At 34.7% G+C, this 26086-nt stretch overlaps 1 protein-coding gene across 6 annotated transcripts; it reads right to left on the bottom strand.

Annotated features, from left to right (window-relative positions):
* Positions 1-2781: 2781 nt before the first annotated feature.
* Positions 2782-23141, bottom strand: LOC103828649 (ammonium transporter 1 member 3). 6 transcript variants are annotated; one of them, XM_033274476.1, is made up of 4 exons: positions 4269-23141; positions 4129-4197; positions 3880-4019; positions 2782-3620 (listed from the first exon to the last, which is right to left on the bottom strand). In XM_033274476.1, the coding sequence occupies exon 1, from the start codon at positions 18853-18855 to the stop codon at positions 17341-17343; it is 1515 nt and encodes a 504-aa protein (XP_033130367.1). In that variant the 5' UTR covers positions 18856-23141; the 3' UTR covers positions 2782-3620; positions 3880-4019; positions 4129-4197; positions 4269-17340. The 6 variants fall into 6 exon arrangements, with proteins under 6 accessions (XP_033130367.1, XP_033130366.1, XP_033130369.1 ...); XM_033274475.1 differs by having other exon boundaries at positions 2782-4019; XM_033274478.1 differs by lacking the exon at positions 4129-4197.
* Positions 23142-26086: the final 2945 nt, after the last annotated feature.

The following is a 26086-nucleotide window of genomic DNA, read 5'->3' as shown; positions in this document are numbered from 1 at the left end:
CTTCTCCCACTGACGTGCCTTATCCCCCAAAGAGAAAGGGAATAGCTTGAGCTTTAAGGCATCTTCGGACACACCATTGGTTTTTGACAACCCACAGTAGCTGTCGAACCTGTCCAAGTGATCAAATGGATCCTCTAGAGCCAAGCCATGATACTTGTTGTTCTCGATCACGTTGAGGAGTCCTGATTTGATCTCAAAGTTGTTGGCTGCCACAGCGGGTGCTCGGATTCCCAATCTATGACCATGAATGTTGGGGCGGTCGTAAGTGCCAATGGGTCGAGCTGCTCGCTGTTGGTTTTGAGGTATGTCTCCCATATCAGTACTCAATCTCTGCAAGTGAGCCTGTTGCTCTTCTTCTCTTCTATTTCTAGCACACTCTCTCTCTAAAGCTCTGATGTCTGCAGCTATTGGAACTAGGTTTGATGGACCCCTGCTCCTCAAGTTCATACACCTGTAGATTAAAGGGAGGTGAAGAAAGAGAATCAGTAACAAAAGAAAATAAAAATGACTTAGTCTCAAGCAAGTGACTAAATCTCAATGTTCAAATCTACTCAGAATTTGGCAACGGCGCCAATTTGATGTTAGGAGTTTTCAAGGCTCCTAAGACAAATGTTGTAGTATAGAAGATTGTCGAACCAGTTCTGAGGGATATCAAACACTGAGAATGCAAGTACTCACTTAATCTAAGTGCAACCAATGATTTAGATGGGTTTTAAAACTATGACTAACTAAAAGCAATAACAAATGATACTTTCTTGACTAAGGGAAAAGAGAACTCATGGGCATAGGGATTAGACCTTGGGTGATCAAGTATCGAACTAAGGATGGCAAATGATCAATCAAACTATCAACCTTAAGCCTAGACACAATTCTAAGCAAGCTCTATGTCTAGATGAATGCTCATTTGCTAACATATCTCAAACATCAAATGTCTTTGGTTGAATAATATGAAAGCAATCATTACTAACAAGTCTATTAGCTATCTTAGCACATTTAACAACAAATGTCTTTGGCAAAGTATACTAAAAGCCCTAGGAGAGTTGTCTCAGGCATTTCATCGAACACCTTTCGGGTGAGAAATGCCTAAGGATCAACAACTGAGTGGCCAACTCAGAAGATGCATTATGATTACTCTACTAGCAAGGAAATATGAATGATCTACACTAAAACATCCTAGCTCTAACCTAATCACCCTTAATCTCCCTAACCCATGAATTCAAAAGGTGATTACTCACTAATCTCCATGATTCCTCTTAAACCCATATTGGATTTCAGATTAATCATGTAGAGAAATAGATAAGAAATCAACAATAACACAAGAACATAACAATCAAAATCCAAGAGATGAACTTCTCAAGAGAGTTCTTGTGTATTTCTCAATAGATCAAAAGATAAAAGATAATCTGCCTCTGGTGGCTACAAAAGATGTTTAAAACATAGGTTTTTCCAAGTGCAAAATGTCCAAAATAAATTGCAAAAAGGTCCTTAAGAAATCATGATTTTTGGCAGCAAAATAACGCGGAGCGACTTGCAGGTGTCACTCCGGGAAGTCGCTCCAGGGCCGATTTTTGGTGTCTCCGGGCGAGAGGTCGCGAGCGACTTTGGTGTATCGCTCCAACGGGTCGCTCTGGATCGGGAGCGACCTTGGTAGGTCGCTCTGAGAGGTCGCTCCAGGGTCAAATATGTGTGTCTCCGGATGTGAAAACGCGAGCGACTTCGTGCAGTCGCTCTGGATGAGTCGCTCCGGGATGTGGTGCACAGCGACCTCATCTAGTCGCTCCGAGAAGTCGCTCCAGGCAGTGCTCGTCCAAAGACCACTCTAATCACCTCCTTTGAGCTCCAAATGCACCCAAATGTCTCCAGAAACTCCATGTCGTACTCAAATACCTAATAGAGATTCATGTATGCAAAATGCAACCTAAACATGTCTGAATCCTAATCTATATGATGAAAATGCTCATGGATGAATGGATAAAACAATGCAAATATGCAAGATATCATGCTACTCAATTATAAATTGTTTAATGATAAGCTAAATTCAAGTTAAGAATCAATACCTATATGCCAAATCTCAATGTCCTTTATTTAAAGATTAGACTTCTCTGCTTGAAGCTTTTCATAGTGAGAGACTTAAGGACCTCCTAGCTTTTGCTGAATGAATTTGAAACAAAACGAAAGAAGGATCATAACCAAAACTACCAAATAGTCGAGATTTCCATACGCCAAAGGATCATAGTAGGAATCCTGGGTGGAATGCAGGAAAACTGGAAAAGAGAATCTATACCTATGGTGAGAGTATCAAGAATTCCATAGGGCTCTAAATAGTTCCTGAAAACTTCTCTATTGGTATTTCTCTCCTGATTCAAACAAGCAAACAATAAAATCTAAATCTAAAAGAAATAGATATCGCCAGATCCAGTGAAGAAACAAAGATGAAAACATAATTAGAAGAGAAAAACAGATTCTTTCTTGTTTCATTTTGGCATGATGGAAATTAAGTAATAAAAAATTGTATCTTCTCCTTGTTATAAAGTATACAAAGCTCTTTTGTGGCTTGCTGCATGAAAAGCTTGGACATATTTAGATTCTTCTAAGAGTGAAAAAAACGAAGCTTTCTCTAATCATTCATTATATCTACTTACTTACCAAAATTGACAGGATCGTAGATATCAGAATGAAAAAAAGAAAGACCTACGAAATTGAGGGCTTTGAATCCTTGTTTCAACTAACAATGACAGAGCAGCTAAACATATTAGATTTCAAGTGGTTTACTCCCCTGAATAATTCCCCTTTATGGCCGCCAGCCATTATTTCACCTTAATCATTAGTTTTTTTTTACATTTTTCTTGCTTGTTACACCTTTAAACATGTAAAAATATCGTTTAAGACCCGATTTCAAATTCTTAATGACTCTGTTTCTACAACAAACACATAGATCTTGCTTCTTCTTTTATTATTGTCACAGCGCGAGGCGGATCAGTTACGGAGCACGACGTGGAGGAGGAAGCTTGGCCGTGTTTATTCATGGCGAAGGAGAAGACAAACCGCAATTGAACTTGGTTGAGGTTCAAAGAACGACGTGGATGAGGAAGTTGTTCTGATGATTTTGCGGCGAAGGAGAAGACAAACCGTGACGGCTTGCGCTCGAACGTGGCTGAAGTTCGTCGGCGGTGATGAATGAGGACCAGGAAGTACAGTGAAGAGGAACTCCATCCTGTTTTATTTGTTTTACAGTTATAATCTATCATTTTAAAATAAAAACATTACATAGAACTAAGTATGACAAAATTAAATTAAGATAGTAAGGAACGACTATCCTCCCAATTAGGTATCTTGGAGTCTCCCTCTGCACCAAAAAACTGAGTCAAGCAAACTGTGAACAGCTTATTCAGATAGTAAGGAACGACTATCCTCCTGGAGTGTTAAGTCTCTCTCCTTTGCTGGGCGCCTTCTGCTGATAAAAACGGTTATAGCAGGCATTACCAATTTCTGGTGCTCTTCATTTTTCCTACCTAAAGCGTGCATTAACCGGATCAACTCCCTCTGCAGTATCTTCCTTTGGAAAGGAGATGTTGACAGTAATAATGCTGCTCGGGTATCTTGGGATGTTGTAACCCGGCCTAAAGAGGAGGAAGGACTAGGAGTTAAAGATCTACTAACCGGGAACAAAGCTACAATTCTTAGACTAATCTGGTTGCTTTTCTTCAGGGCAGGTTCGGTGTGGGTAGCTTGGTTCAAAGAAGAGTTCCTACATGGAGATTTGAGAAACCTCTGGACTACTAATCCTAGCAGACACAACTCATGGCTAGCGAATAAACTTCTAAAGTCCAAGCCTCTAATCTACAATTGGATCAAACTTAGAGTGGGGAATGGACTTACTTGTAGGTTCTGGACAGATAACTGGTCGCCGTTTGGAAGCTTAGACTCCTTCTTGGCAAACCGTGCTTCCTCAAGGCTTGGTATATGTAGGAATGCTACTCTACGGAGTCTCTGGAACCAAGATGCTTGGTGGTTGCCACCTGCAAGATCGGAAAACCAACTACAGTTATACGCTTATCTCACAACGGTTGTACTAACAGATGAGGATGATAACTATGAATGGGAGCTGGAGGGTAAACTAATGCTCACATATGCCACATGAGAAGTGTACAAATTACTCAGAGGAAGTGGTGCCACAGTACCTTGGAAAGATGTTGTCTGGAAAATTATACAAATTACTCAGATGTAAACCAATGCTCACATATGCCACAGAAGAAGTGCCACAGTACCTTGGAAAGATGATGTTTGCCTACGACTTCCTCTGAGTAATTGCATTGATCTCTTGTATCTGGACTGCAATTGCAACTAGATGCTCTGTTTCTCCTAGAAGAGATTGGACAACAACGCTCAATAATATGCAAGTACTAAGGGGAGGAAACTGGTGCGACGTCTTGCCTACTTATGTTTCCAAGCGAAGCTGTATGCACTTTGGGTGGAGAGGAACAGCCGCCTGCATAGAAACACTTTCAGGTCGATCGATAATATAACGCAAAGAGTTGAGAGACAGATCAAGAACCGCATTTCTAGTTACCGAGACTCAAATCCGGTGACTTCTTCGAACTTGATGGCGCTCTGGTTTGCCACGGAGCCAACCCGATAAGGAACATCACAGAACTCTCCAAGTAAACAAAGATTCATGTTTGTGCTACGGCTTCATGATCGATGGAATCGAAGGCGAGGAAAGGGAAGAAGGAGAATTAGGACTGCTGCTGGGCTTCTTAAATGTCTTGGGCTTTTACGTATTTGGTTAAATTTACTTCCTTCTATTTAACAAACTTGGATGGGCTCGACCCATGTAACTTAAGTCTTAAACGGCTTGTAACATTTTTTTTCTGCAATTTTAATTGAAAGCCAGTTACAAAAAAAAAAGTTGTTGTTTTCCAAACTTCTATTCAACATAGGATGATTTTTGATTTTATCTACTCTCAAATTAAAAGCAAATAATTTCAACTTGCACATTTTATTTTTTTGACGTCAAAAGGCCATTCTATTACTCAAGCTTGAGGTGGTCTGGGTAACCAGACCTGGATAGAACAACCAATAAAATATAACTCCCTATGGAACGATCTAGCAGTCTTGGCTAAAAAATCTGAGAACTGATTTCGCGCTTGTGGAACATAAGTGATATTGAACTCCAGAAAGCAAATATGGAGCGTCTCCATCCTTTCCAGCTCCGTCGCAAAGCTTCGCCAAACCTGGGGCTCTTTTAACATTGCAATCATCTCCTTGCAGTCCATTCCAAAGCTCTGGCATGTCGAATGTTGGAGCATATAAACAAACAATTAATGCCATTGATGGTTAGATAAAATAAAGAAAATTAATAATATCAATAATAAATTTGTTTTGTATATAATACCAGAATTTAATACGGGTAAATGCACAAAATATATAATACCAAAATTATATAAAACACTGATTAAATAACCTAAAACAAACATTCCACAAGTACGTGGATCAAATTCTAGTACTACGTACTTTTAAACATACAACTAAGAAACATAGAAGCAGTAGTAGAAAGAGAATATCCTTTACCATTTGCAAATAAGAAACGAAATATCCACCATAAATTGAATAAGAAAACATTCATCGTTGGACACAAAGCAGTACGTAGATAATTCAAGTTTCCAACAAAAATTAAAAATTGCATGCATACAACATATTGAATGGTGGAGAAAAGTGAACCAATATTGGCGCTTCTTTTCTAAGTCTAACACGTGCCCTAGATATGTTGGCCTCACTATTTGGTTTTTAGCGATAAGTTCCAACCTCTTTGGGATGGTTTTTTTTTTTAATTTTTTTAATTAAAACTTAAGAGACCATATTTTATATCACGTTAAGAATCTCATTCTATTAGACCGGCATTAATCATGCTCTAAGAGTTTGGAACTATACATATTCGCTAAAACTGTTATGGCTCCTTCTATTTAAACTGATTCAGTTTGAGTTTCTTGGATCAAAACCAATATCATAAAAAACAACTCAATCTGGGATATTAAAAAAAAACAAAGTCATTTTTGGGCTTTCAAACAATTATTGCAGCTTAGGAGTAAGATAATTCAATGGATTAGAGTCTTACTTTGGACTGATCCAGGGTCAGACTTTGGCCCTTTGATTGATTTCATTGGTTCGAGTTGTCCGCAGCTAACTAGGATTCCCCTATCTGTCGCGTGCTTCTCTTTGGCTTAATGATTCTTGGATCTCCCCGTTTAGAAGATCTTCAGATTCACATGACCACTATCGAAGTCTCTGACGCGGATGACTCCCTAATCTGGCAAGTTCAAGGTCGATCTATTCCTACTTTCGAATCCAGTTTGATATACAATTGTTGAAAATAAAAAAACCTCTGGGTGGATTGGGCCAAAGTGATTTGGGTTAAGAAAGGAATCACTAAACGTCTCATTGAAAACTCTTTTCACTCCGCTTAGCCCTAATCGGCTTTTGAATCGCCAAATAGATATTCCACAAATGTATGGCTTGGTTGTTCCTCTTGAACTGTTGTCCCACAAGGGACAGGATGCTCTCATGGGGACTTGGAAGTGATTCGGTGTGTCTCTTCAGCTAATCTCATCATGAAACTAGAGACCACCTCTTCTTTTAGTGCTCCTTCTCCAACACAATTTGGACCCTCCCTACAATTTAGCACATGGGAACATTCATGGAGTGAGACTCTTAGTGGTCTTATTAATTCTCAAGAAACAACAATCTGAAATATCTCACCTTATTAGCGTGGCAAGCCACGATCTATGAGGTCAGGTGTGAAAGAAAAATTCAACATCCATCGTTCCCCGGGCTCAATTCAAAAGGGAATTGAGCTGAAATAAAAACCAGACTCAAGCTTCTGAGAGGATAATGCTTTGGCTCTCTATCTTCTAGCCGAGCACGGCTATTGTTCTGATCTTCTCATCATCCTTCCCTTTCTTTCTATCTCTTCTCTCGCTTGTTCACAATGTGGAGGTAAAGAAAACTAAGCGTCGTCTACTGTTTTCTTTGGGCATGGATTGGTCAACATTCAGAGATTTCCATGAGCCGCTTTGTGTAATACATTGGGCTTCGGTTACAAATTATGGCTTTCTAAGGGGGGTTATTGGAAGGTGAATTTGTATAGAGTTTGTAGATTTTAAGAGTTGATATATTTTTTTAAAAAAACGTAGATTGTGGAAATTTATATAAATTGACTTATGAAATTTGATTATAAATTTTTTAGATTGGTATAGATTTTCATGAATTTACATTACCCTTTTTCTATCATTCTTTTTGTAAAGTAAATATATAATTTATTTTTTTTTAAATCATATAGCATTATTATTTATTTATTTTCTTTCAAATTAAAAATAATAAAGTGATACATACAAAATTACGCAATTCTCTTAAATGGTTTCTTGTAAGTTGTTGTCATAAAAAGAGCACTCAAAGAGGAAAATGATCAAAAGAGGTTTCATAAAAAACAAAAGACTATTTTACCCATTGGTTTCGAGATATATAAATAATAATAAAAAATAAGTACAAAAGTTTTTTTTTTTAATTTCGAAGTATATGTTCTTAAATTTGAGCTTTTTATAATTTATAACAAAAAATTCGATTTTGATTTTCAATTTTTTGTCAAATTTTCTTTTAAAATTCAAAATGACTTTTTGAAACTATTTTAAAAAATATATTTCGATTTTTTAATATTTATAAATATAATTATATATTCAAAAATGATTAAAAGAATATAAAATAATTATATATTTAAAATATGTAAAAATATATAAAATATAATTAATTATAATTTGTAGTGCAGTAGATATTTAGTAAGTATAACTATTTGTTTTTTAATTTTTCACATAAATTTTGAAAATCACTTCGATACATATGATGTTTTGAAAGTTGAATCTTATAAGTAAAAATGAATATAATTCGTCTTCCAATAACCACTAAATTTAATTAGAATTAGAGAATCAATAATAATTAAACTTTATGAATAACAAGAGATTTGAATTAATTTTGAAAATTCTTAAACCAACAACAATGGATTCTATTAAGATTTTTGAAATCCAAGAACCAATAACAATGGAATTTTAAAAGTTTTAAAATTAATGAGAATTCACGTACCAATAACAAACCTTGCGTCTTGTTATAGGGACTTTATTGGGCTGCTAGACTGAGTTCATTACTTCTTTTGAGGTTAGAGTTTGATATGAGTTTTACTAAGGTGTATATTGTACTCCTTTGCTACATTTAATTATATGCTATCAAAGTTTCAAAAAAAAAAAAAATTGAACCCGCAGCCCAACTAGAAGAAGCAGCTGGATTAAAAGAAAAGCCTATAGAGAAGGGTAATGACTAATGGTTAGGGGAAGTTACGAAGAGAGATGGCATAGAGACTTCTTTTATTGATTGGTCTATGACTCTATGGCATAAACTAGAATCTTCTTCTTTTTTTTCAAGAAAAATCATTATGTCAATGTCAAATTTGTTAACTAAAAATGTTTTAGGAGTATCAATGTTTTTATACAAGCCGTAATCAATAGGAAAAGAAAACAAAAATCTATGTCTTCTGCAAAATGATTTAGATTTATGTAATAGTTTGAAAATCAATAACATTAGAAAAAACCTTTAGAAGAAATAATTAATACCATCGTCCTGGATGGGTTTGTATGACAGTCATGAAGCCAAGGTTTTCTTTTGATTGAGGGACGTAGAATCAGTTTAGGTAGAAATTTCTTTGAAGTGGAAATGTCTAACCAGGAATATATTTAAAAGTTTAATGGATTTCTTTTCTTATGGACTGAGAAGAGGAATTTGACCAATAATTCGAGATAGAGATTATAGTTTAAAGCTTTGAACCGGCAATTGAGATTAGAGCTGGTGGAAAAAAAATATTCGTTAGAGAATATGTGAGTGAATATCTCAAGTGGGAAATGTTAATGTTTAGCAACAAAATATCTCTATATATTCATATCTAAATTATATAGTCTTATATTTATTTAATTACGTACGAAGAACCAATAATAATCATATCAACATCATTTCAAAACATTGAAAATGCACAAACAGTGACCAATCATGTCAAGAACGATAAAGATGACATTTCTCTGTATGCCAACTTGTAGACACTTCTTGATTACAAAGCTTCCATATGGATCAAGTGATAGGCTTTTAATGTTGTTGGCCATAATATCAACAAGGAAGTCAAAAGCGAGAGGTCACGGAGGTTATGCCCAGCTGGCTGAGTCGGATAGCTCCTAAGCTTTACGGTATTGTTTATTGTTAATTTATAAACTTTCAACAAAAAAATTTCTAATTTGTAATTTTGTAACAATTTTTTTTCTAATTTTGGCAGATCCTCAGACCAATATGCCTAGAGCGATTGGCCGAGCTCCGATCTAGGAAATGCTTTTCTTCTCTTGATAGCTTTTTTGGTAAACTGCCGAATTATGACTTTGTTTTTCCATTTTGGTTGATGTAGCCCCTTCACAGGTTTAAACAAATAAAAAAACATGAGAACAAAATTTGGGTGATGTTTGTATCGTAACTATACAATCTTTCTGAATAGATCAAAGTTAAACTTTAAAAAATCAAAATATATTTCTCTCGTAAGAATCAGAGAGATGAGGAAGAGTAACTCTCACTTCTATGAAAAATATAAAAGAAATAACATATTATCAAACATCAAACAAGTAATAAAAGGGGAATAAGAGCCTCAGATAGACTGTCCACGTCTGATGGAAAAATCACCCAATCATGTTATAAGGTTTTGCCACATATTCAAGTGATTTCGGCTGTTGAGCTTAAATTTCTTTACAAGCCCGCATGTTAATCTGAATGGCCCAGAAAGCCTATTTTATTGAAAGCATCGTGACTTCTGAATGATATATGCATTCAACCAAAAGAAAAAAGAAAGTCAAAAGCTTCTTTTTTTTCAAAACGATAAGACAATGAATAGCAACATTCCTAACAAATAAACAATGAGACATATTAGATAATGAATAAGAAGTGAATACTGATTCAAAAACACATTTAGAGTTGTTTTTAGTGAAACGAAATATAGCATTTTTATGACATGTTAGGTCAAGATTACAAAGCCTTAGATTGTCAATCAAACAGATTTGAACATCAACACTCGCGAGTTGAATCATAGTTTCAAAGTTGGTGTAATGTCATCTTCATACCCTATGATATGGAGTAATATCGTCTTCAGTCTCTCTATGTTAGAGATATGATCATCAAAGAAAAGAAGATTAGGTTCCTCGAGTGGAGATCTTTGATCATTGAATAGAACTTCGTCTGAACGCGAGATCTGATATTGTGTTTGCCAAGGAAGAAGAAATCATGGCAATAACATAATAATAATGGAAAATATCGTCATTTGTAACTCATTAAAGCAAAAAAAAAAAAAAAATTAGCCGAAAATGAGCTCTAAAACACTCGAAGTCATGAGCTGACACATGATGCAACATGCCTTTTACCACTACACCACAAATACTTACTATAATAGTGTGCCCTCATTTTATTCTCTATCCATTTAAGCACTAAGTGTTTTTTTTTTAATATTCTCGTTTTGCGTCTTCTTCCTCTTTTATTCTGTCAAGATTATCAATCCCTAAAACATTTGCAAGTCTAATATTCGAATAGATTACTAACAATAGAATCATATACTAATATGGATAATATTTATAGTTTGTCACATTCAGTGCTGGTCTAGATATAAATGGCGCCTAAAGTGCACTCAAAAATTGTTGGCCCTCATATATAACTATTTTATATTAAAAATATGTAATAAAAATCAAAATATTATTAAAAATATCTGTTTCCAAAGAGGAAAAATCATCAGTACACTATTCATGAAACCAAAGAGAGTTTTATGTTTGTTTTTATTAAACATTTTCCTAAACTAATACAACTTTCGAAAAGAAAACAAAAGAAAAAAGAGAACAAAACTTACACATGTAGCGGAGAAAATAAACTTAAGAGAAAAAAGAGAACTCTGACTGGTGAAATGTAGTATTAAGGTTGATTTGCGGTATGTATTGTATTTCGATGTGATTTACAGTAAATATTATGTGGTAAAATCTGTATTTTTATGTGGTAAGTTTGCAGTAAAAGTATGAATTATGATTTTGTTAAAACTAATGACTGATAACTTTTTTGATGTAGAAGTTGCATTACAATTTTTAATGAATAATTTATTAAAAAGAAATAAAACATTATACCATTTAAGATTAATAAATAATAATAAAACTATTTTTTCTTTTAATATGTATAAAATAAAAATTTGACAAAATAAGTTGCAATATTTATTTTCTAAAATTTATAGTTACTAACAATATAAGATTGGTAACCTTTTTGTTAAATAAATTATAGTAAATATCATTTCAAATAAATAAAAATTATAAATACAAAATGATTACCCTTATTACAATTTTAGTAAGAAATAATTATTAGAGAAAATTAAGCTCTATTAAACTAAAAATAATGAAAGATACATAAATATTTGAATTATATATGTAACAGCAAACAATCTCATATAAACACACAACTTTATATACAAACATAATTAATAATTTTTTAAGCACTTATGAGAACTTTGATGAATTATTTATTTCTTAGTTTTTTTATAAGCACTTATGAGTTAGAATAATTTTATAATAAAGTGTTTATAATAAAAACTAAGAAAGTTGATGTATTAAAACTAATACACATAAACACTTTATACATAAAATTAATAATTAGTTCTAATACACCAACTTTTCTTTGATGTTGGTTTAGCATTTGATTTACTGATTTTACAAAGAAGACTCAAAAATATAACTCAACATTACCACATTATAACTTAAACACAAAATCAAAAATTTATAATTAAATCATGATTGGTAACATTTTTGATTTATGCCTCTAACTCAAATTAAATCAATTATAAATCATGTTACCAATCAAAACCAGCAAAGATAGAGAGAAAAGGAAAACAAAGATAAAAAGGTAATTATAACAGAAAAAAGGAAATAATTAGGTTTGGATTAACTTACTTTTTTATGATACATATAAAGGAAGTGAAACTTCTTAGTGGACGTGTTTAGCTAAGATCGAATTTTTTACGGATTATCAATATCAAAACCGAAAAGTGAGAATCGTACCTGACTTAGCAGGTTAATAATGCATGCATACAAACCACTAAACCAAAGCATCCGAGTGAATTTGGGTGCCCCACAGGGCCGGCCCTAAGATTTAGGGGGCTGTAGTGGGTTTAAAAAATTTCAGCTAAAATTTGTTTTGGTAAATATGGGGGTCTAAAAACATTTTTGGGGGACCTAAGATCAATGTTTCGTTAAGCTTTGTCCAGGACTGGCCCTGCCCCAAATAATACATAATGATACACACTAATTAGGATCACTCAGCTGGATTGTAAAATGATATGATTTCTCACGGAACAATTAGAAACGAGTGAGAAATGGTGGATTGAAGGGTCGCACAAAAGTTGCGAAAGGCTGTCGATATTCCCAACTCATATTGCTGCTTGATATGACGCACAAGTCCAGCAAAAAAGAGATTGTTTACTTGGATATTATGCACCAAGAAACAATGAAAGTGTTCTTAAACGCTTTAAATGACCGCCTATGAGAATGGCATAAAGGTAACAAACGGTATGATAGATCACCAAATATCCAAACAAAAAATAGATAAATTCAAAATAAAAAGGAAAAATTGATTGATAACTTATGAGAAGTGTTTACATATTTATAGAAACAATATTCAAAGAAAAACTTAGAAATTTTGTAGAAAATCAAATCTAGAAAATGAAAAGATTGGCTGAAAAACATAAAGATAGTCAAATAACTCTTCGGTTCTTGATCTGGTCGAAATGACCCTCTGGCTACTGTCCCGTTTCATCCGAACCAGTCTAGTCCATGGTGGTAAGGATCAGGACGTGAGCTGTTCAATCCGTACGGCCCGCCGGGTGTTCTACACGAACAAGCTGTCCCCGTGTGGGTCAAGTCTTCAGATAGTTTAAGAATCCTTGCCTTAGAGAAATGTCCGAGAGAGAAGTCCATCAAGGGATCGAACACTGAGGCAAGGATGTTCATTCGGTCATCGAGACATGCAGTACAAATCAAAAGGGCCAAAAGGAAGAAGCTTTGGTCGTCTTCGGATTCTTCTCGTCCCAAGTGACTTTTGGCTCGACTATCAGTCTTAGCATGTCGAGTTGGTCGGAAAACAACTTATGTGGGTCGTTCAATTCCATCATCAGGTCGTGGCTCCATCCTTAGCTCCATTCCGGACGTCCGCGGGGGTCGATATGGTAGACAAAACGGTCGGCACGGTCGGCATGATCCGATGGGGAAACCTTGGTTGGGTCGAGCTGTGCAACATGATTGTCATCCTTGCCCGGATCCATGTAGTGAGGCGCATCATTCCCCTCCTCTTCAAAAGGATTTGTCCACAAATCTGGAACATCTGCAACAAAGAAAGAAAGATCAGAAACATTAAAGCTAGAAAAAATGTCATACTTACCTTGCAAATTAAGCTGATATGCATTATCACGGATTTTTTAATGATCAGAAATGGACCATCAATACGCGGCATAAGCTTAGACTTCCTCTCTTCTGGGAACCGTTCCTTCCTCAAATGCACCCAAACAAGATCACCTTCTTCAAAACGACCTTGTTCCTTTTATTGTTTACCTTTCTCTCATAGATATTTGTTTTGGCTTCATTGTTGGCACGAACCTTTTCATGTAGCTTTTGAATGGATCTGGTTCACAACCTCAGTTTATCCATCAGTTTGGGGGTGACAAGTGGTGGAGAATAACAGCCTGGTTCCGAACTTAGACCACAAAGTCTTCCAAAAGTAACTAAGGAACTTAGCATCTCTATCAGAAACAATCGTTCTAGGCATACCGTGCAACCTAACAACATCTCTAAAGAATAGTTCTGCTACATGCACAACATCATCCGTTTTGTAACAAGGAATGAAATGAGTCATCTTAGAGAATCTATCAACCACCACAACGATATAATCTCTAGCAGCTTTAGACTTAGGCAATCCAAGCACAAAATCCATAGAAATGTCGATCCAAAGATGAGATGAAATGGGTAAAGTTGAGTAAAAACCTTGGTTTTGCGCCTTGGATTTGGCTTTCTTGCAGACCACACATCGGCCATATATCCGTTCCATGTCCCTCATCAGGCTCGGCAATGGAAGTGCTCATGAATCACCTTGTGGGTCTTCTTGATTCCGAAATTTCTCATCAGTCCTCCTCCATGTGCTTCCCCAACAAAAAAACTCCCTCAAAGAACATTGAGACACAAAAAGACGGTTATCAAAGAATAAAAATTCAGACATTTGATACTACTTCCCATAAGTGGCCTTAGAACATATCTTGAAGATCTCTTTAAAATCATGATCAGTTGCATACAAATTCTTGATGAATTCAAAACTGAGCAACTTAGTTTCAAGAGCTGAAAGAAGAACATACCTCCTAGACAAGGCATCATCCACCACGTTTTATTTACCTTTCATGTACTTGATGACATAAGAAAAAGTCTCAATGAACTCGATCGAACGTGCGTGCCTCTTTTTTAACTTTTGCTGGCCCTTAAAGTGTTTCAAAGATTGGTGATATCTGTGAATCAAGAACTCCTTTGGCCAGCGGTAATGCTGACACGTTTGGAGAGCCCTCACCAAAGCTTACAGTTTCTGGTCGTAACTGGGGTAATTGAGTATGGCTCCTCCAAGTTTCTCACTGAAATATGCAATGGGCTTCTTTTCATGCATCAATGCAGCACCAATACCCACGCCTGAGGCATCACATTCAATTTTAAAAGTCTTAGAGAAATCAGGAAGAGCAAGCAAAGGAGCTTGAGTTAACTTCCCTTTAAGTATTTGAAATGCTTCATCTTGAGCTTGTTCCCACTACCAAGGTTCTTCTTGATCACTTCCGTGAGTGGGACTGCTATAGTGCTGAAGTTCTGAAAGAACCTCCGGTAGAACCCATCTAGTCCATGAAAGCTTCTCACCTCTCCAACGGTTGTTGGACTAGACCAGTCATGGATGGCTTTGATCTTCTTTTCATCCACCCTGAGTCCATCAGCGCCTATAACAAAGCCTAAAAAACCACGTGATCTGTTCCAAAAGAGAATTTACCAAGATTTGCGAACAACCTTTCTTTCCTAAGAACTTCAAGAACAGATTTCAAATGCAGTTTATGATCATCAAGGCTCTTGCTGTAGATAAGAATATCATCAAAGTAGACAACAACAAAATGGCCAATAAAGGACCGTAAGAGATGATTCATCAAACGCATGAATGTCCTAGGAGCATTAGTAAGACCAAAAGGCATGACAAGCCACTCATACAATCCTAGCTTAGCTTTAAATGAAGTTTTCCACTCATCACCTTCTTTCATGCGAATTTGGTGATAGCCACTTTTCCAATCATGTTTAGAGATAACAGAGGAGACATGAACTCTCTAGCATGTCATCAAGCCTAAGGATTGGATGACTATACTTTTACCAAAATGGAAGATGAGAAGATGGATAGACAATATCGGTAGAGTGGCTCTGATACCATTTTGATACGCCCTAATTATAGTATCACTCAGCCGGATTGTGAAATGATATGATCTCCCACGAAACAGTGAGGAACGAGGGAGAAATGGTGGATTGAAGTGTCGCATAACAGTTGCAGAAGGCTGTTGATATTTCCAACTCACGTTGCTACTTGATATGACGCACTAGTCCAGCAAAAATGAGGCTGTTTACTTGGATATTACGCACCAAAAAACAACGAAAGTTTTCTTAAACGAAGAACAAAGAGATAAACTCAAAATAAGAAGGAAAAATCGATTGATAACTTATGAGAAGTGTTTACATATTAATCAAATCTAGAAAATGAAAAGATTGATTGAAAACATAAAGATAGTCAAATAACTCTTCGGTTCTTGATCTGGTCGAAATGACCCTTTGGCTACTGTCCAGGTTCATTCGAACCAGTCTGGTCCATGGCGGTAAGGATCATTGTTCGATCCGTACGGCCCGCCGGGTGTTCCACACGAACGAGCTGTGTCCCTGCGTGGGTCAAGTCTTCAGATAGCTTAAGGATCCTTGTCTTAGAGAAATGTCTAAGAGAGAAGTCCATCATGGGGTCGAACACTGAGGCAAGGACGTCTGTTTGGTCATCGGGACATGATGTACGAACCAAAAGGGCCAAAAGAGAGAAGCTTCGGTCGTCTTCGGATTCTTCTCGTCCCAAGTGGCTTCTGGCTCGACTATCAGTCTTAGCTTGTTGAGTTGGTCGGGAAATAACTCATGTGGGTTGGTCAGTTCCATCGTCAGGCCGTGGTTTCATTCTTAGCTCCATCTGGGACGTCCGCGGGTCGATACGGTAGACGGCACGGTCGGCATGATCCGATGGGGAAACTTCAGTTGGGTCGAGCTGTGCAACAAGATCGCCATCTTGATCCAGGTCCATGTACTGAGGCACATCACATAGTCAATGGCGCCCAAAACCCTTACTTTACGGAATTAGCCTAGGAAGATGAAAACTAACCAAGAAAGATGAATGTTATAGATTAATAAAACAAAGCAGTTCATCTAGGCAATGTCGTACAATCTTAGTAGCTAAATGACGAGCTCAGGTACTGCAATGCAATATATAGATTGATTAAAAATCAGAATGTACCTATAGCTCCAGTCCTGGTTTAACTCGAACTCGAATATACATATAATATAATAAGTTGATAACAAAAGTGTGAAAGCTATATGACAGTTCTACAGGTTATATATATAAGATATCCTGGATAGTTCATAGCTCTGAAACGAAATATCCAATAGTGAAAAAATCCAAAATTGTATCTAAATTTCAAGATAACACTCACATTAACAGAGATCACAGTAACAGCCTCAGACTTACACAAAATATGAGAAAGCCAGAAGAGAGAGAGAGAATAAAGTGCATATAGATCTAAGTTAATAAGAACGTGTGATTGATTCAAATTCAACATAAGTCACTAACTCTATATATATATATGACAAAACTTTCCAAATTGAGTTGAAAAAGCTTTTATAGCCAAAACTGTTTTATGGTACACGTTCATTACAACATAATATAATCTAAACCGTTCATTACTTTTCTTTCTAAAATCAACCAACTTATTTGTATTTGGTTCACAAAGTTACACAAACGCTTTAAATGACCGCCTATGAGAATGGCATAAAGGTATCAAACGGTATGATAGATCACCAAATATCCAAACAAAGTTTGTATTTCGAAAACCATAACCCCAACAATACTTAACAGTTAATATAATTACAAGAAGCTTGAAAATTAAACGCGAGGAGGAGTAACAGAACGAGGGAAAGGAGATCCAGGGTCAACTCTTTGGAGCTGAATGGCCCTGTGAGACTCATCATCATTATCATAGTACATATAAGCAAAACCACCGTGACGTGTCATATCCATACCGGCCATCTCATCCTTCTCCGATATCCTCAGCAAACCGAGCCTTTTGAGCAAGAAGAAGAGTGTTCCCATGGTAGCACTAACCCATCCTGCAACCACAAGTATTTGAACTAATTGTGCTCCCAACAGCTTCCCTCCTCCACCCATTAACAGTCCATATGGCCTTCCAGGTGTCTCGCCGTAAACCTCGTTTAGATACTTCTCCTTTGCAAAAAGCCCTACGAATATCAACCCCCACGCACCACATCCTCCGTGTAGTTGCGCCGCCTCAAGGGGATCATCATACTGTACGATCTCCGCGAGCTTGTTGCAGCCGATGAGAACTAGGGCAGCCACGAATCCACATACGATCGCAGCCCAGGGCTCTACCACAGAGCAACCCCCTGTTATGGCGGCGAACCCACCGAGTAGCCCGTTACATACGTCTGTCACGGCCCAGTGGCCAGAGAGAAGACGTTTACCGAAGAGTGTGGTTAGAGCTGCGGTGGATCCAGCAAGCGTGGTTGTAACCGCTGTCCGTCCTATTCCGCTCCATTGGCCGTAGCTAGAACCGGTTTCATACGGAACGAGGATCTTGGTGAATGAACCGGGGTTGAAACCGTACCAACCGAACCAAAGAAGGAACGTTCCCAAGACGACAAGGGAGGCGGAGTGGCCACGTAGTGCAATAGCGCGACCACTTTTCTCAAACCGGCCACGTCGAGGACCTTCGATGAGAGCACCCCATAATCCTGCTATGCCACCTACCATGTGAACAACACCGGAGCCAGCAAAATCTATGGCTCCGGTGTTAAACAAACGGTCTTCTGCTGAACGGAAGGGACTAGCCCATCCGAACGGGGACCAGAACCAGTGAGACACAACAGGATAAACAAATCCGGTTAAGAAAGAAGAGTAGATCAAGTAAGCCACAAACTGAGTCCTCTCCGCGATAGAACCGCTGGTTATTCCAGCAGCTGCGATTGCGAATGACCATTGGTAGAGGAAGAAAGAGTAGTCGGACGTGAGGGTCGGGAAGTCTCTAAGAGCAAAGTTGTGCCTTCCGATGAAACCTTCAGAGGATCCGCCAAAGGCAAAGGCGTAACCGAAAAGATAGTAAAAGAGTCCTCCGGCTGCAGCGTCAAGGACATTGGTGAGCATGATGTTCATTGTGTTCTTGGCTCTAACGGAGCCAGCACAGAGCATCGCAAAGCCTATCTGCATGGAGAAGACGAGGTAGGCAGAGAAGAGAAGATAGGTGTTGTCTACGGCGTAGGCTGCATCGGTGAACTTGTTGTTTACGGTGCCTAATTGGCCGCATATGTATTCAGCCGCCGCGGTGGCGTTGGGACCGAGCATGGTGGAGAGATCGGACACAGAGCAAGTTAGAGGTCCTGACATGTTGACAGAGTTGAGACAGAAAGACACGGAGAAGAAAGGGCGTCTCTTGTGTCTCTATAAAAAGAAGGAAGATGGGGTTGATGGTGGACTTTCGATTCTGGCTTCACCAATTAAATTAGGGAGACATATTAATAAACCCTTAATTACATTATTAAGAGTTATGTAAGAGAAACATTATTAGATTAGAAGATGATATCTGCCAAATCTCTTAACAACTTTCACTCTATGGTCCTAACTCCTAACCCTATACGGTTTAGTGATTCGCATGTAGTTGTAAATATAAAAGACATGGGAATATATAAATTACTACTGTATGTCTGTATGTGATGACGATACTTAATAAATCTATTTAAAATCACCGAGCAGATTTTCTAGTTGTAAGTTGTAACCAAGAGTCTTCGTTTCAGCTAAAAGTAAACAAAAATCAAAGGTCTTCTCTGATCATACATCTTAACTTTAATAGAAAAAAAAGAGATGAATGGATGATGGTTAAAGAGAAAAATATGATCCGTTCAAATGTAATATACGTTGGAAATATTGATAAAAAAAAATCATTTTTCTTGGCTAATAGGAAAATATGATCCGTTCAAATGTAATATACGTTAGACCATAAGAACAAACAATTACCGTACAATATGGTACCTTTCCTTTATAGAGTCACACTAAAGCGGGTAAGTCCTTTATTCTTCTTCCGTCATGGAAAAACTTTCACATGTATCCTAATTTGTTGTTGCTAAAATTTACTAAAATAACAACACAAATTGTGGTTTGACCAAAAAAAAAAAAAAAACAACACAAATTGTGGCAATCAGTAACTAGCAAAATAAAGTGTACTGATCAAATCTAAACGTATATTATTTATTTTATGTTTCTTTTGAAATGTATGTTAATGAGTACGTAAAATATTTCCCCGCTGTCTTATCAATTATACAAAAAAATTCAAATCATTTAAAAAAAATTTAAATTCTACTATTAAAAGATGAACTGAATCTCTACTATATAAAATGAACTAATTTAGAGACTCCTAAGTTATGCCACATCAGCAAAAATATTTATATTCAATTAAAGTTACACATCATTTTTAGTTTAACAAGCCTAAATAAAATCCAACCTTAATCGAAGTCTGTTCTCTAATCATATTACAACGAAATCCATTTTCTTTAAACAACAAATTTCCAAAAGATTAAATATGACCTACATTTATTCAGCCGAATCTTTTTCCTCACCTTCACATGCTTTTTCTCTATCCCTTCTCTACAGTTTAAAAAAAATCAATAGTCATCAAAAATCTTATCATTTTCTTAGTTACCTAGATCTGTAACTGTCATCTTCCACTAATTCTACTAGCTCCATATAAATATGCCGATGTATCCTTCCGCAGCCAGAATTTCCCTCACAGTTGGCCGCCACCGGCTTCCATGCATGTGTGGCTAAGCAACTTTTCTGGCGAAGCTATCTACAGCCGGATCCAGTTTTGATCTGATGCTTTTGAAAAAATAACAAGGTTACGACATTTATAGTTACAAAAATTCTCTATGAGATTTTCATTTCCATTGAGCTTTGATTGGTTTCATGTCTGAAATCAAGAGAAAATGGTGAAGGGAACGATTACCACCATGGTAACACGTTTATTTCTATGGAGCTTTGATTGCACAACTGCGCAAGAGCTCGACAACTCAATCAAGTACAATATTTTGAATTTTTAGCTCATTTATTTTTCATTATGTTATGTGATGAATACATTTGAATGTGCTTGCGTCTGAATTTTTGTAGTTAATGGAAAATTATTAGCTCTATTTTTTTCTTTTTTGGAGATATTAAAGATTTGAAAATGGATGAACCATAGTGTCTTCCGTGCACAAGAGACTGAAACTTGGAGGATAGTGGCTTTGAAGAAGGTTGGATTCGACAAATTTGAGCTAGAGAGTGTGTACATGGCAAAAGACTTTGTGATACATTTTAAAAATAACTTGAAGAAAGATTGTGATACTTAGGAGACTCAATTTAAGGATAACATATGTCTTTTCGCAGAAGTCACTCTTCCTCAACTGCCACATGGCATGGTTCAAAAACTATTAGTGAGTTGACTAAATCCCAGCTTTTGGTTTCAGCCAGAGCCGAGAGTGTTCATGGATTCCAGAAATTACGCGAACCAGAAAGTTCAGAGCTTAGAAGCTGTGTATCTAACGTTTCCGTACGCCATGCCGATGACAAAGAAAAGTGAATTCTTTGAGGTTCTTTCTATTGTTTTTTCTCTTCTTTCGTTCTTCATCTCTATATGATGGGGTTGAATGGTATAGGATGTAGCTTCGGATCTTTTGCTTTATTTTTTTAAAAAAATTTAACCTGTAGATTTTGTAGCTTTAGCTTTAAATTTAATTGATGTATTAGCTTTAAGTAAAATCAGTTATCACCAGCCTAAAAATCTTATTGCATATGGTCTAATGTGTACATTCGTGAACTGTTTCCTTGAGCAGGATAAGCTGGAGAAGATGAAGCTCCGGCAGGATTACCGGAGCTTATGACACTCCAATCTCATAGGGACTGCTTCTACTAAGTAGACCATTGAGAACCTGCAACATTGGAAATAGGCAGCACATGATAGGATAGTTTATTCAATGTAAGTAGAATGCCCTAAAGGTTAACATTGAAGGGTGTATTTTCCATTTATTTTAATATATCTAAAGAGTTTTACATCAAACAAAAGTCAAGTAATTCAGCTCGAGCAAGCATTCCCAATAAGTTGCATCCCAAAGTCCTCGCTCCAGATGGTCAGAGTTACTAAGATCTTAAAATGATTTAGCATGGTCATAGTTACTAAGATCTTAAAATGATTTAGCATACTTAAAAGTAATGTAAGCACGCTTGAACAAAGCAATAAAGTTCCGTTTGAATGCAAAATCTGTTTTAGAAGCACATCGATTAGACAAGTAATAAAAGCTTGCAAGAAAAAGAAATATGGTAATAACATGAACACCAGTTTCTCAAACTTGACTTTGACTCTAAATAACAGTGAGTGAAGCTGATTATTCTCTCACCTCCAACACAACTTCCTTGAAAACAATTATGTCTACCCTATCATTTTAAAAATATGTTCCACTTTCAGATAATTTTGTTACATCTATACTATATAATTAAGAATCATTAATTCAAATTGGCACAAAAAATGATGAAACAAATAGTTTTTAAAATCAAATAATGTATAAACATATACAAATAATTTATTACAAAAATGTTATAAAATTAATAGTAAAATTTTAGCTAAGAGATAACTTAAAATATATAATAAACTAAACTTATATATATTTGTTTTCAGTAGTTTGGTGATATGAATAAATTAAAAAAAAAACAAATCAAACTATTAAGTTAAAACAGTTTATTTTTCAAAGTATAAGAGCATTAAAAATTTGGATTAAAACAAAAATTTAAATATTTTATATTCATGGATATACAATTTTTTTGGATGAAACAGATACCAAACATTATTATATACTATTTTTCCTATTTTAAAATAGTCAATAGATTTATAATTAACACCCGATCAAAAAAATAACAGCTGAAAAATTACATAAATGTAAAATAAAAAACAAAGTGAAATTTATCAGTTCAAAAAATCACAATGAAAACTCAAATCCATCACCATATGTTACACATTACCTTAGACATTTTAATTTATTGAAAATTAAAATGGTATAAAATATTCAAACATATAAAGATGTAAAATGAATTTCAAAAATAATAATAATAAAGATGTTAAATAAGTTTATAAGGTACAATCCGTGCGTAGCGCGGCAAGAATTCTAGTAGTATTAAATTATGTTAATTCAAGGGTAGACAACTGATGCCTGATCAATGGTTTTTTTTTTTTTTTTCAAATGACAATCATGGTTAATTTAATGAAAAGTATTATTTATAGTGGCAATTTTTGAACATAAAAGCCATATGTAACCTTATACATTATTTATTCTACTGTTGGATGTGGTTTCACAATTAAGAAGCACTAGAGCTTGACCCGCGCATCCGCGTAGGTATTAGTTTTTTACGTATTTATGCATTGATACTTATTTTTCATGATTAGTGTTATATATTTTAGATATGTATCTATATAACTAATTGTATTCAAAAGATCCGGATCGAACCGGATAATATGATTATTTTTTGTTCAAATATCCAAACTATTTTCAAATACATTCGTTATTTGAATATTTTTAGTTTTTTTGTACATTAGAACCAAATTCATACAGACCCAAGAGATCCAACTTGAAACTCACACATAAATTTATATCCAAACATGGCCTAATTTTAAAATCCAAAAAATCTAGATCTGAAAAACAACACGTACCTAAATGGGTATCCGAATGTCTATGCCTAACAGATTCCGTAAGCAAATATATATATATATATATATATATATATATATATATATATTTATGTGTATGGCTAAATTAAGTGAAATATAAATTTTTTTATTTAGTAATATTTTTACAATATTAATAATGATCAATATATGAATATCATTTGTTTAGATACGTTTTGGAATTGTAATTAATTAATTAATTTAAATTGATTTTAGTGCAGTGGTAGAATCCGTAAATAAAAAGAAATACAAAAAGGAAGTACCTAAAAAGAAATTTCAAAACCCAAAAAATCTATACCCGAAAGAAACAACCAGTACTTAAATGGGTACCCGAATGTCTATGCCTAACTGATTCCGTAAAACATAAAATAAATTATTTTAATGTTGCTAAATTAAATGAAATAGAAAATTTTTTATTTAGTAATATTTGTACAATATTAATAATGATCAATATATGAATATTAATTTGTTTAGATATGTTTTGAAATTGTAATTAATTAATTAATTGAAATTGATTTTAAATGTAGTGGTAGAATCTGTAAATAAATTAAATACAAAAATAAATACCTAATTTATTATAAATGTAATGACTAAATGTGTAAATAAAAAAAATACATATATTGCTATCCAAGTTTCCAAACAATTCTCATTTAATATTGTCATCCACGTTTCCAAACAAACATTATTTTTAAATTGCAATTCATGTTTCCAAACAAACCTAATTTGTACTTCAGTTTCCAAACAAACATATAAAGATGTAAAATGAATTTCAAAAATAATAATAATAAAGATGTTAAATAAGTTTATAAGGTACAATCCGCGCGTAGCGCGGCAAGAATTCTAGTAGTATTAAATTATGTTAATTCAAGGGTGGACAACTGATGCCTGATCAATGGTTTTTTTTTTTTTTTTCCAAATGACAATCATGGTTAATATAATGAAAAGTATTATTTATAGTGGCAATTTTCGAACATAAAAGCCATATGTAACCTTATACATTATTTATTCTACTGTTGGATGTGGTTTCACAATTAAGAAGCACTAGAGCTTGACCCGCGCATTCCCGTAGGTATTAGTTTTTTACGTATTTATGCATTGATACTTATTTTTCATGATTAGTGTTATATATTTTAGATATGTATCTATATAACTAATTGTATTCAAAAGATCCGGATCGAACCGGATAATATGATTATTTTTTGTTCAAATATCCAAATTATTTTCAAATACATTCGTTAATTGAATATTTTTAGTTTTTTGTACATTATAACCAAATTCATACAGACCCAAGAGATCCAACTTGAAACTCACACATAAATTTATATCCAAACATGGCCTAATTTTAAAACCCAAAAAATCTATATCTGAAAAACAACACGTACCTAAATGGGTATCCGAATGTCTATGCCTAACAGATTTCGTAAGCAAATAAATATATATATATATATATATTTATGTGTTTGGCTAAATTTAGTGAAATATAAATTTTTTTATTTAGTAATATTTTTACAATATTAATAATGATCAATATATGAATATCATTTGTTTAGATTCGTTTTGGAATTGTAATTAATTAATTAATTTAAATTGATTTTAATGCAGTGGTAGAATCCGTAAATAAAAAGAAATACAAAAAGGAAGTACCTAAAAAGAAATTTCAAAACCCAAAAAATCTATACCCGAAAGAAACAACCCGTACTTAAATGGGTACCCAAATGTCTATGCCTAACTGATTCCGTAAAACATAAAATAAATTATTTTAATGTTGCTAAATTAAATGAAATAGAAAATTTTTTATTTAGTAATATTTGTACAATATTAATAATGATCAATATATGAATATTAATTTGTTTAGATATGTTTTGAAATTGTAATTAATTAATTAATTGAAATTGATTTTAAATGTAGTGGTAGAATCTGTAAATAAATTAAATACAAAAATAAATACCTAATTTATTATAAATGTAATGACTAAATGTGTAAATAAAAAAAATACATATACTGCTATCCAAGTTTCCAAACAATTCTCATTTAATATTATCATCCACGTTTCCAAACAAACATTATTTTTAAATTGCAATTCATGTTTCCAAACAAACCTAATTTGTACTTCAGTTTTAATAATATAGATATTATCTAGAACATGCGAGTTTACCGCATATTAAAAAAAAAAAAATACTGAATTTAAATTCTTAATGTCGAATAATTTTGAGTTTAAAAATGACGAAAGCTTGTTTTGAACTATTACATTCACGAAACTTACAAAAATGGTAATCGAGTTAGCTATCTCTTTTTTTTTTTTTTTGTTACATCGAGTTATCTATCTCTAACAACCTCATATATCAGGATGTCTAACACATTGTGTTTCTGTGCTTCGATGGAGGGATTGGATTTGAACCCAAATGCTTCAGTAGCCACAAATACAACGGTCGAAAACGTCAAAAACATGATATGTAAAGGACACTATCACATGGTTAGTTACATTTATATGTAACCATGTGCTAGTGTCTATTTATTGTAGTTGAAATGAAGTATCAAATTCAGTTTAAAATAAGTAAAACAAATATGGTTGTGACTAATAAGATTTAGGAGCCTAAAACTTGAGATATAAAAGTAGGAATCGTTCTTAAAATTTTAAAAGCTAGAAGCAAGAAAAATAAATTGGCAACATTTTTAAAGAAAAAACAGAGATAAGAAGAAGAAGAAGGTAAAGACAAGATATGATCAAATGAAGCATCGAACTTGGACTCTGATAAAGGCAGTTTGGACAATTGATTATACCACCAGACTTATAAGAACTTATGAGATCTCATGACCGGAAATAACTAAGAAATGAAAAAGGCTGTAAACCTCGGCTTCCCCCGCTTTGTCCAA

Source organism: Brassica rapa, chromosome A07 (assembly GCF_000309985.2).
Source record: "Brassica rapa cultivar Chiifu-401-42 chromosome A07, CAAS_Brap_v3.01, whole genome shotgun sequence".
In the NCBI taxonomy this organism is placed as follows: Eukaryota; Viridiplantae; Streptophyta; class Magnoliopsida; order Brassicales; family Brassicaceae; genus Brassica; species Brassica rapa.
This window is presented reverse-complemented; position numbering and strand designations above follow the sequence as displayed.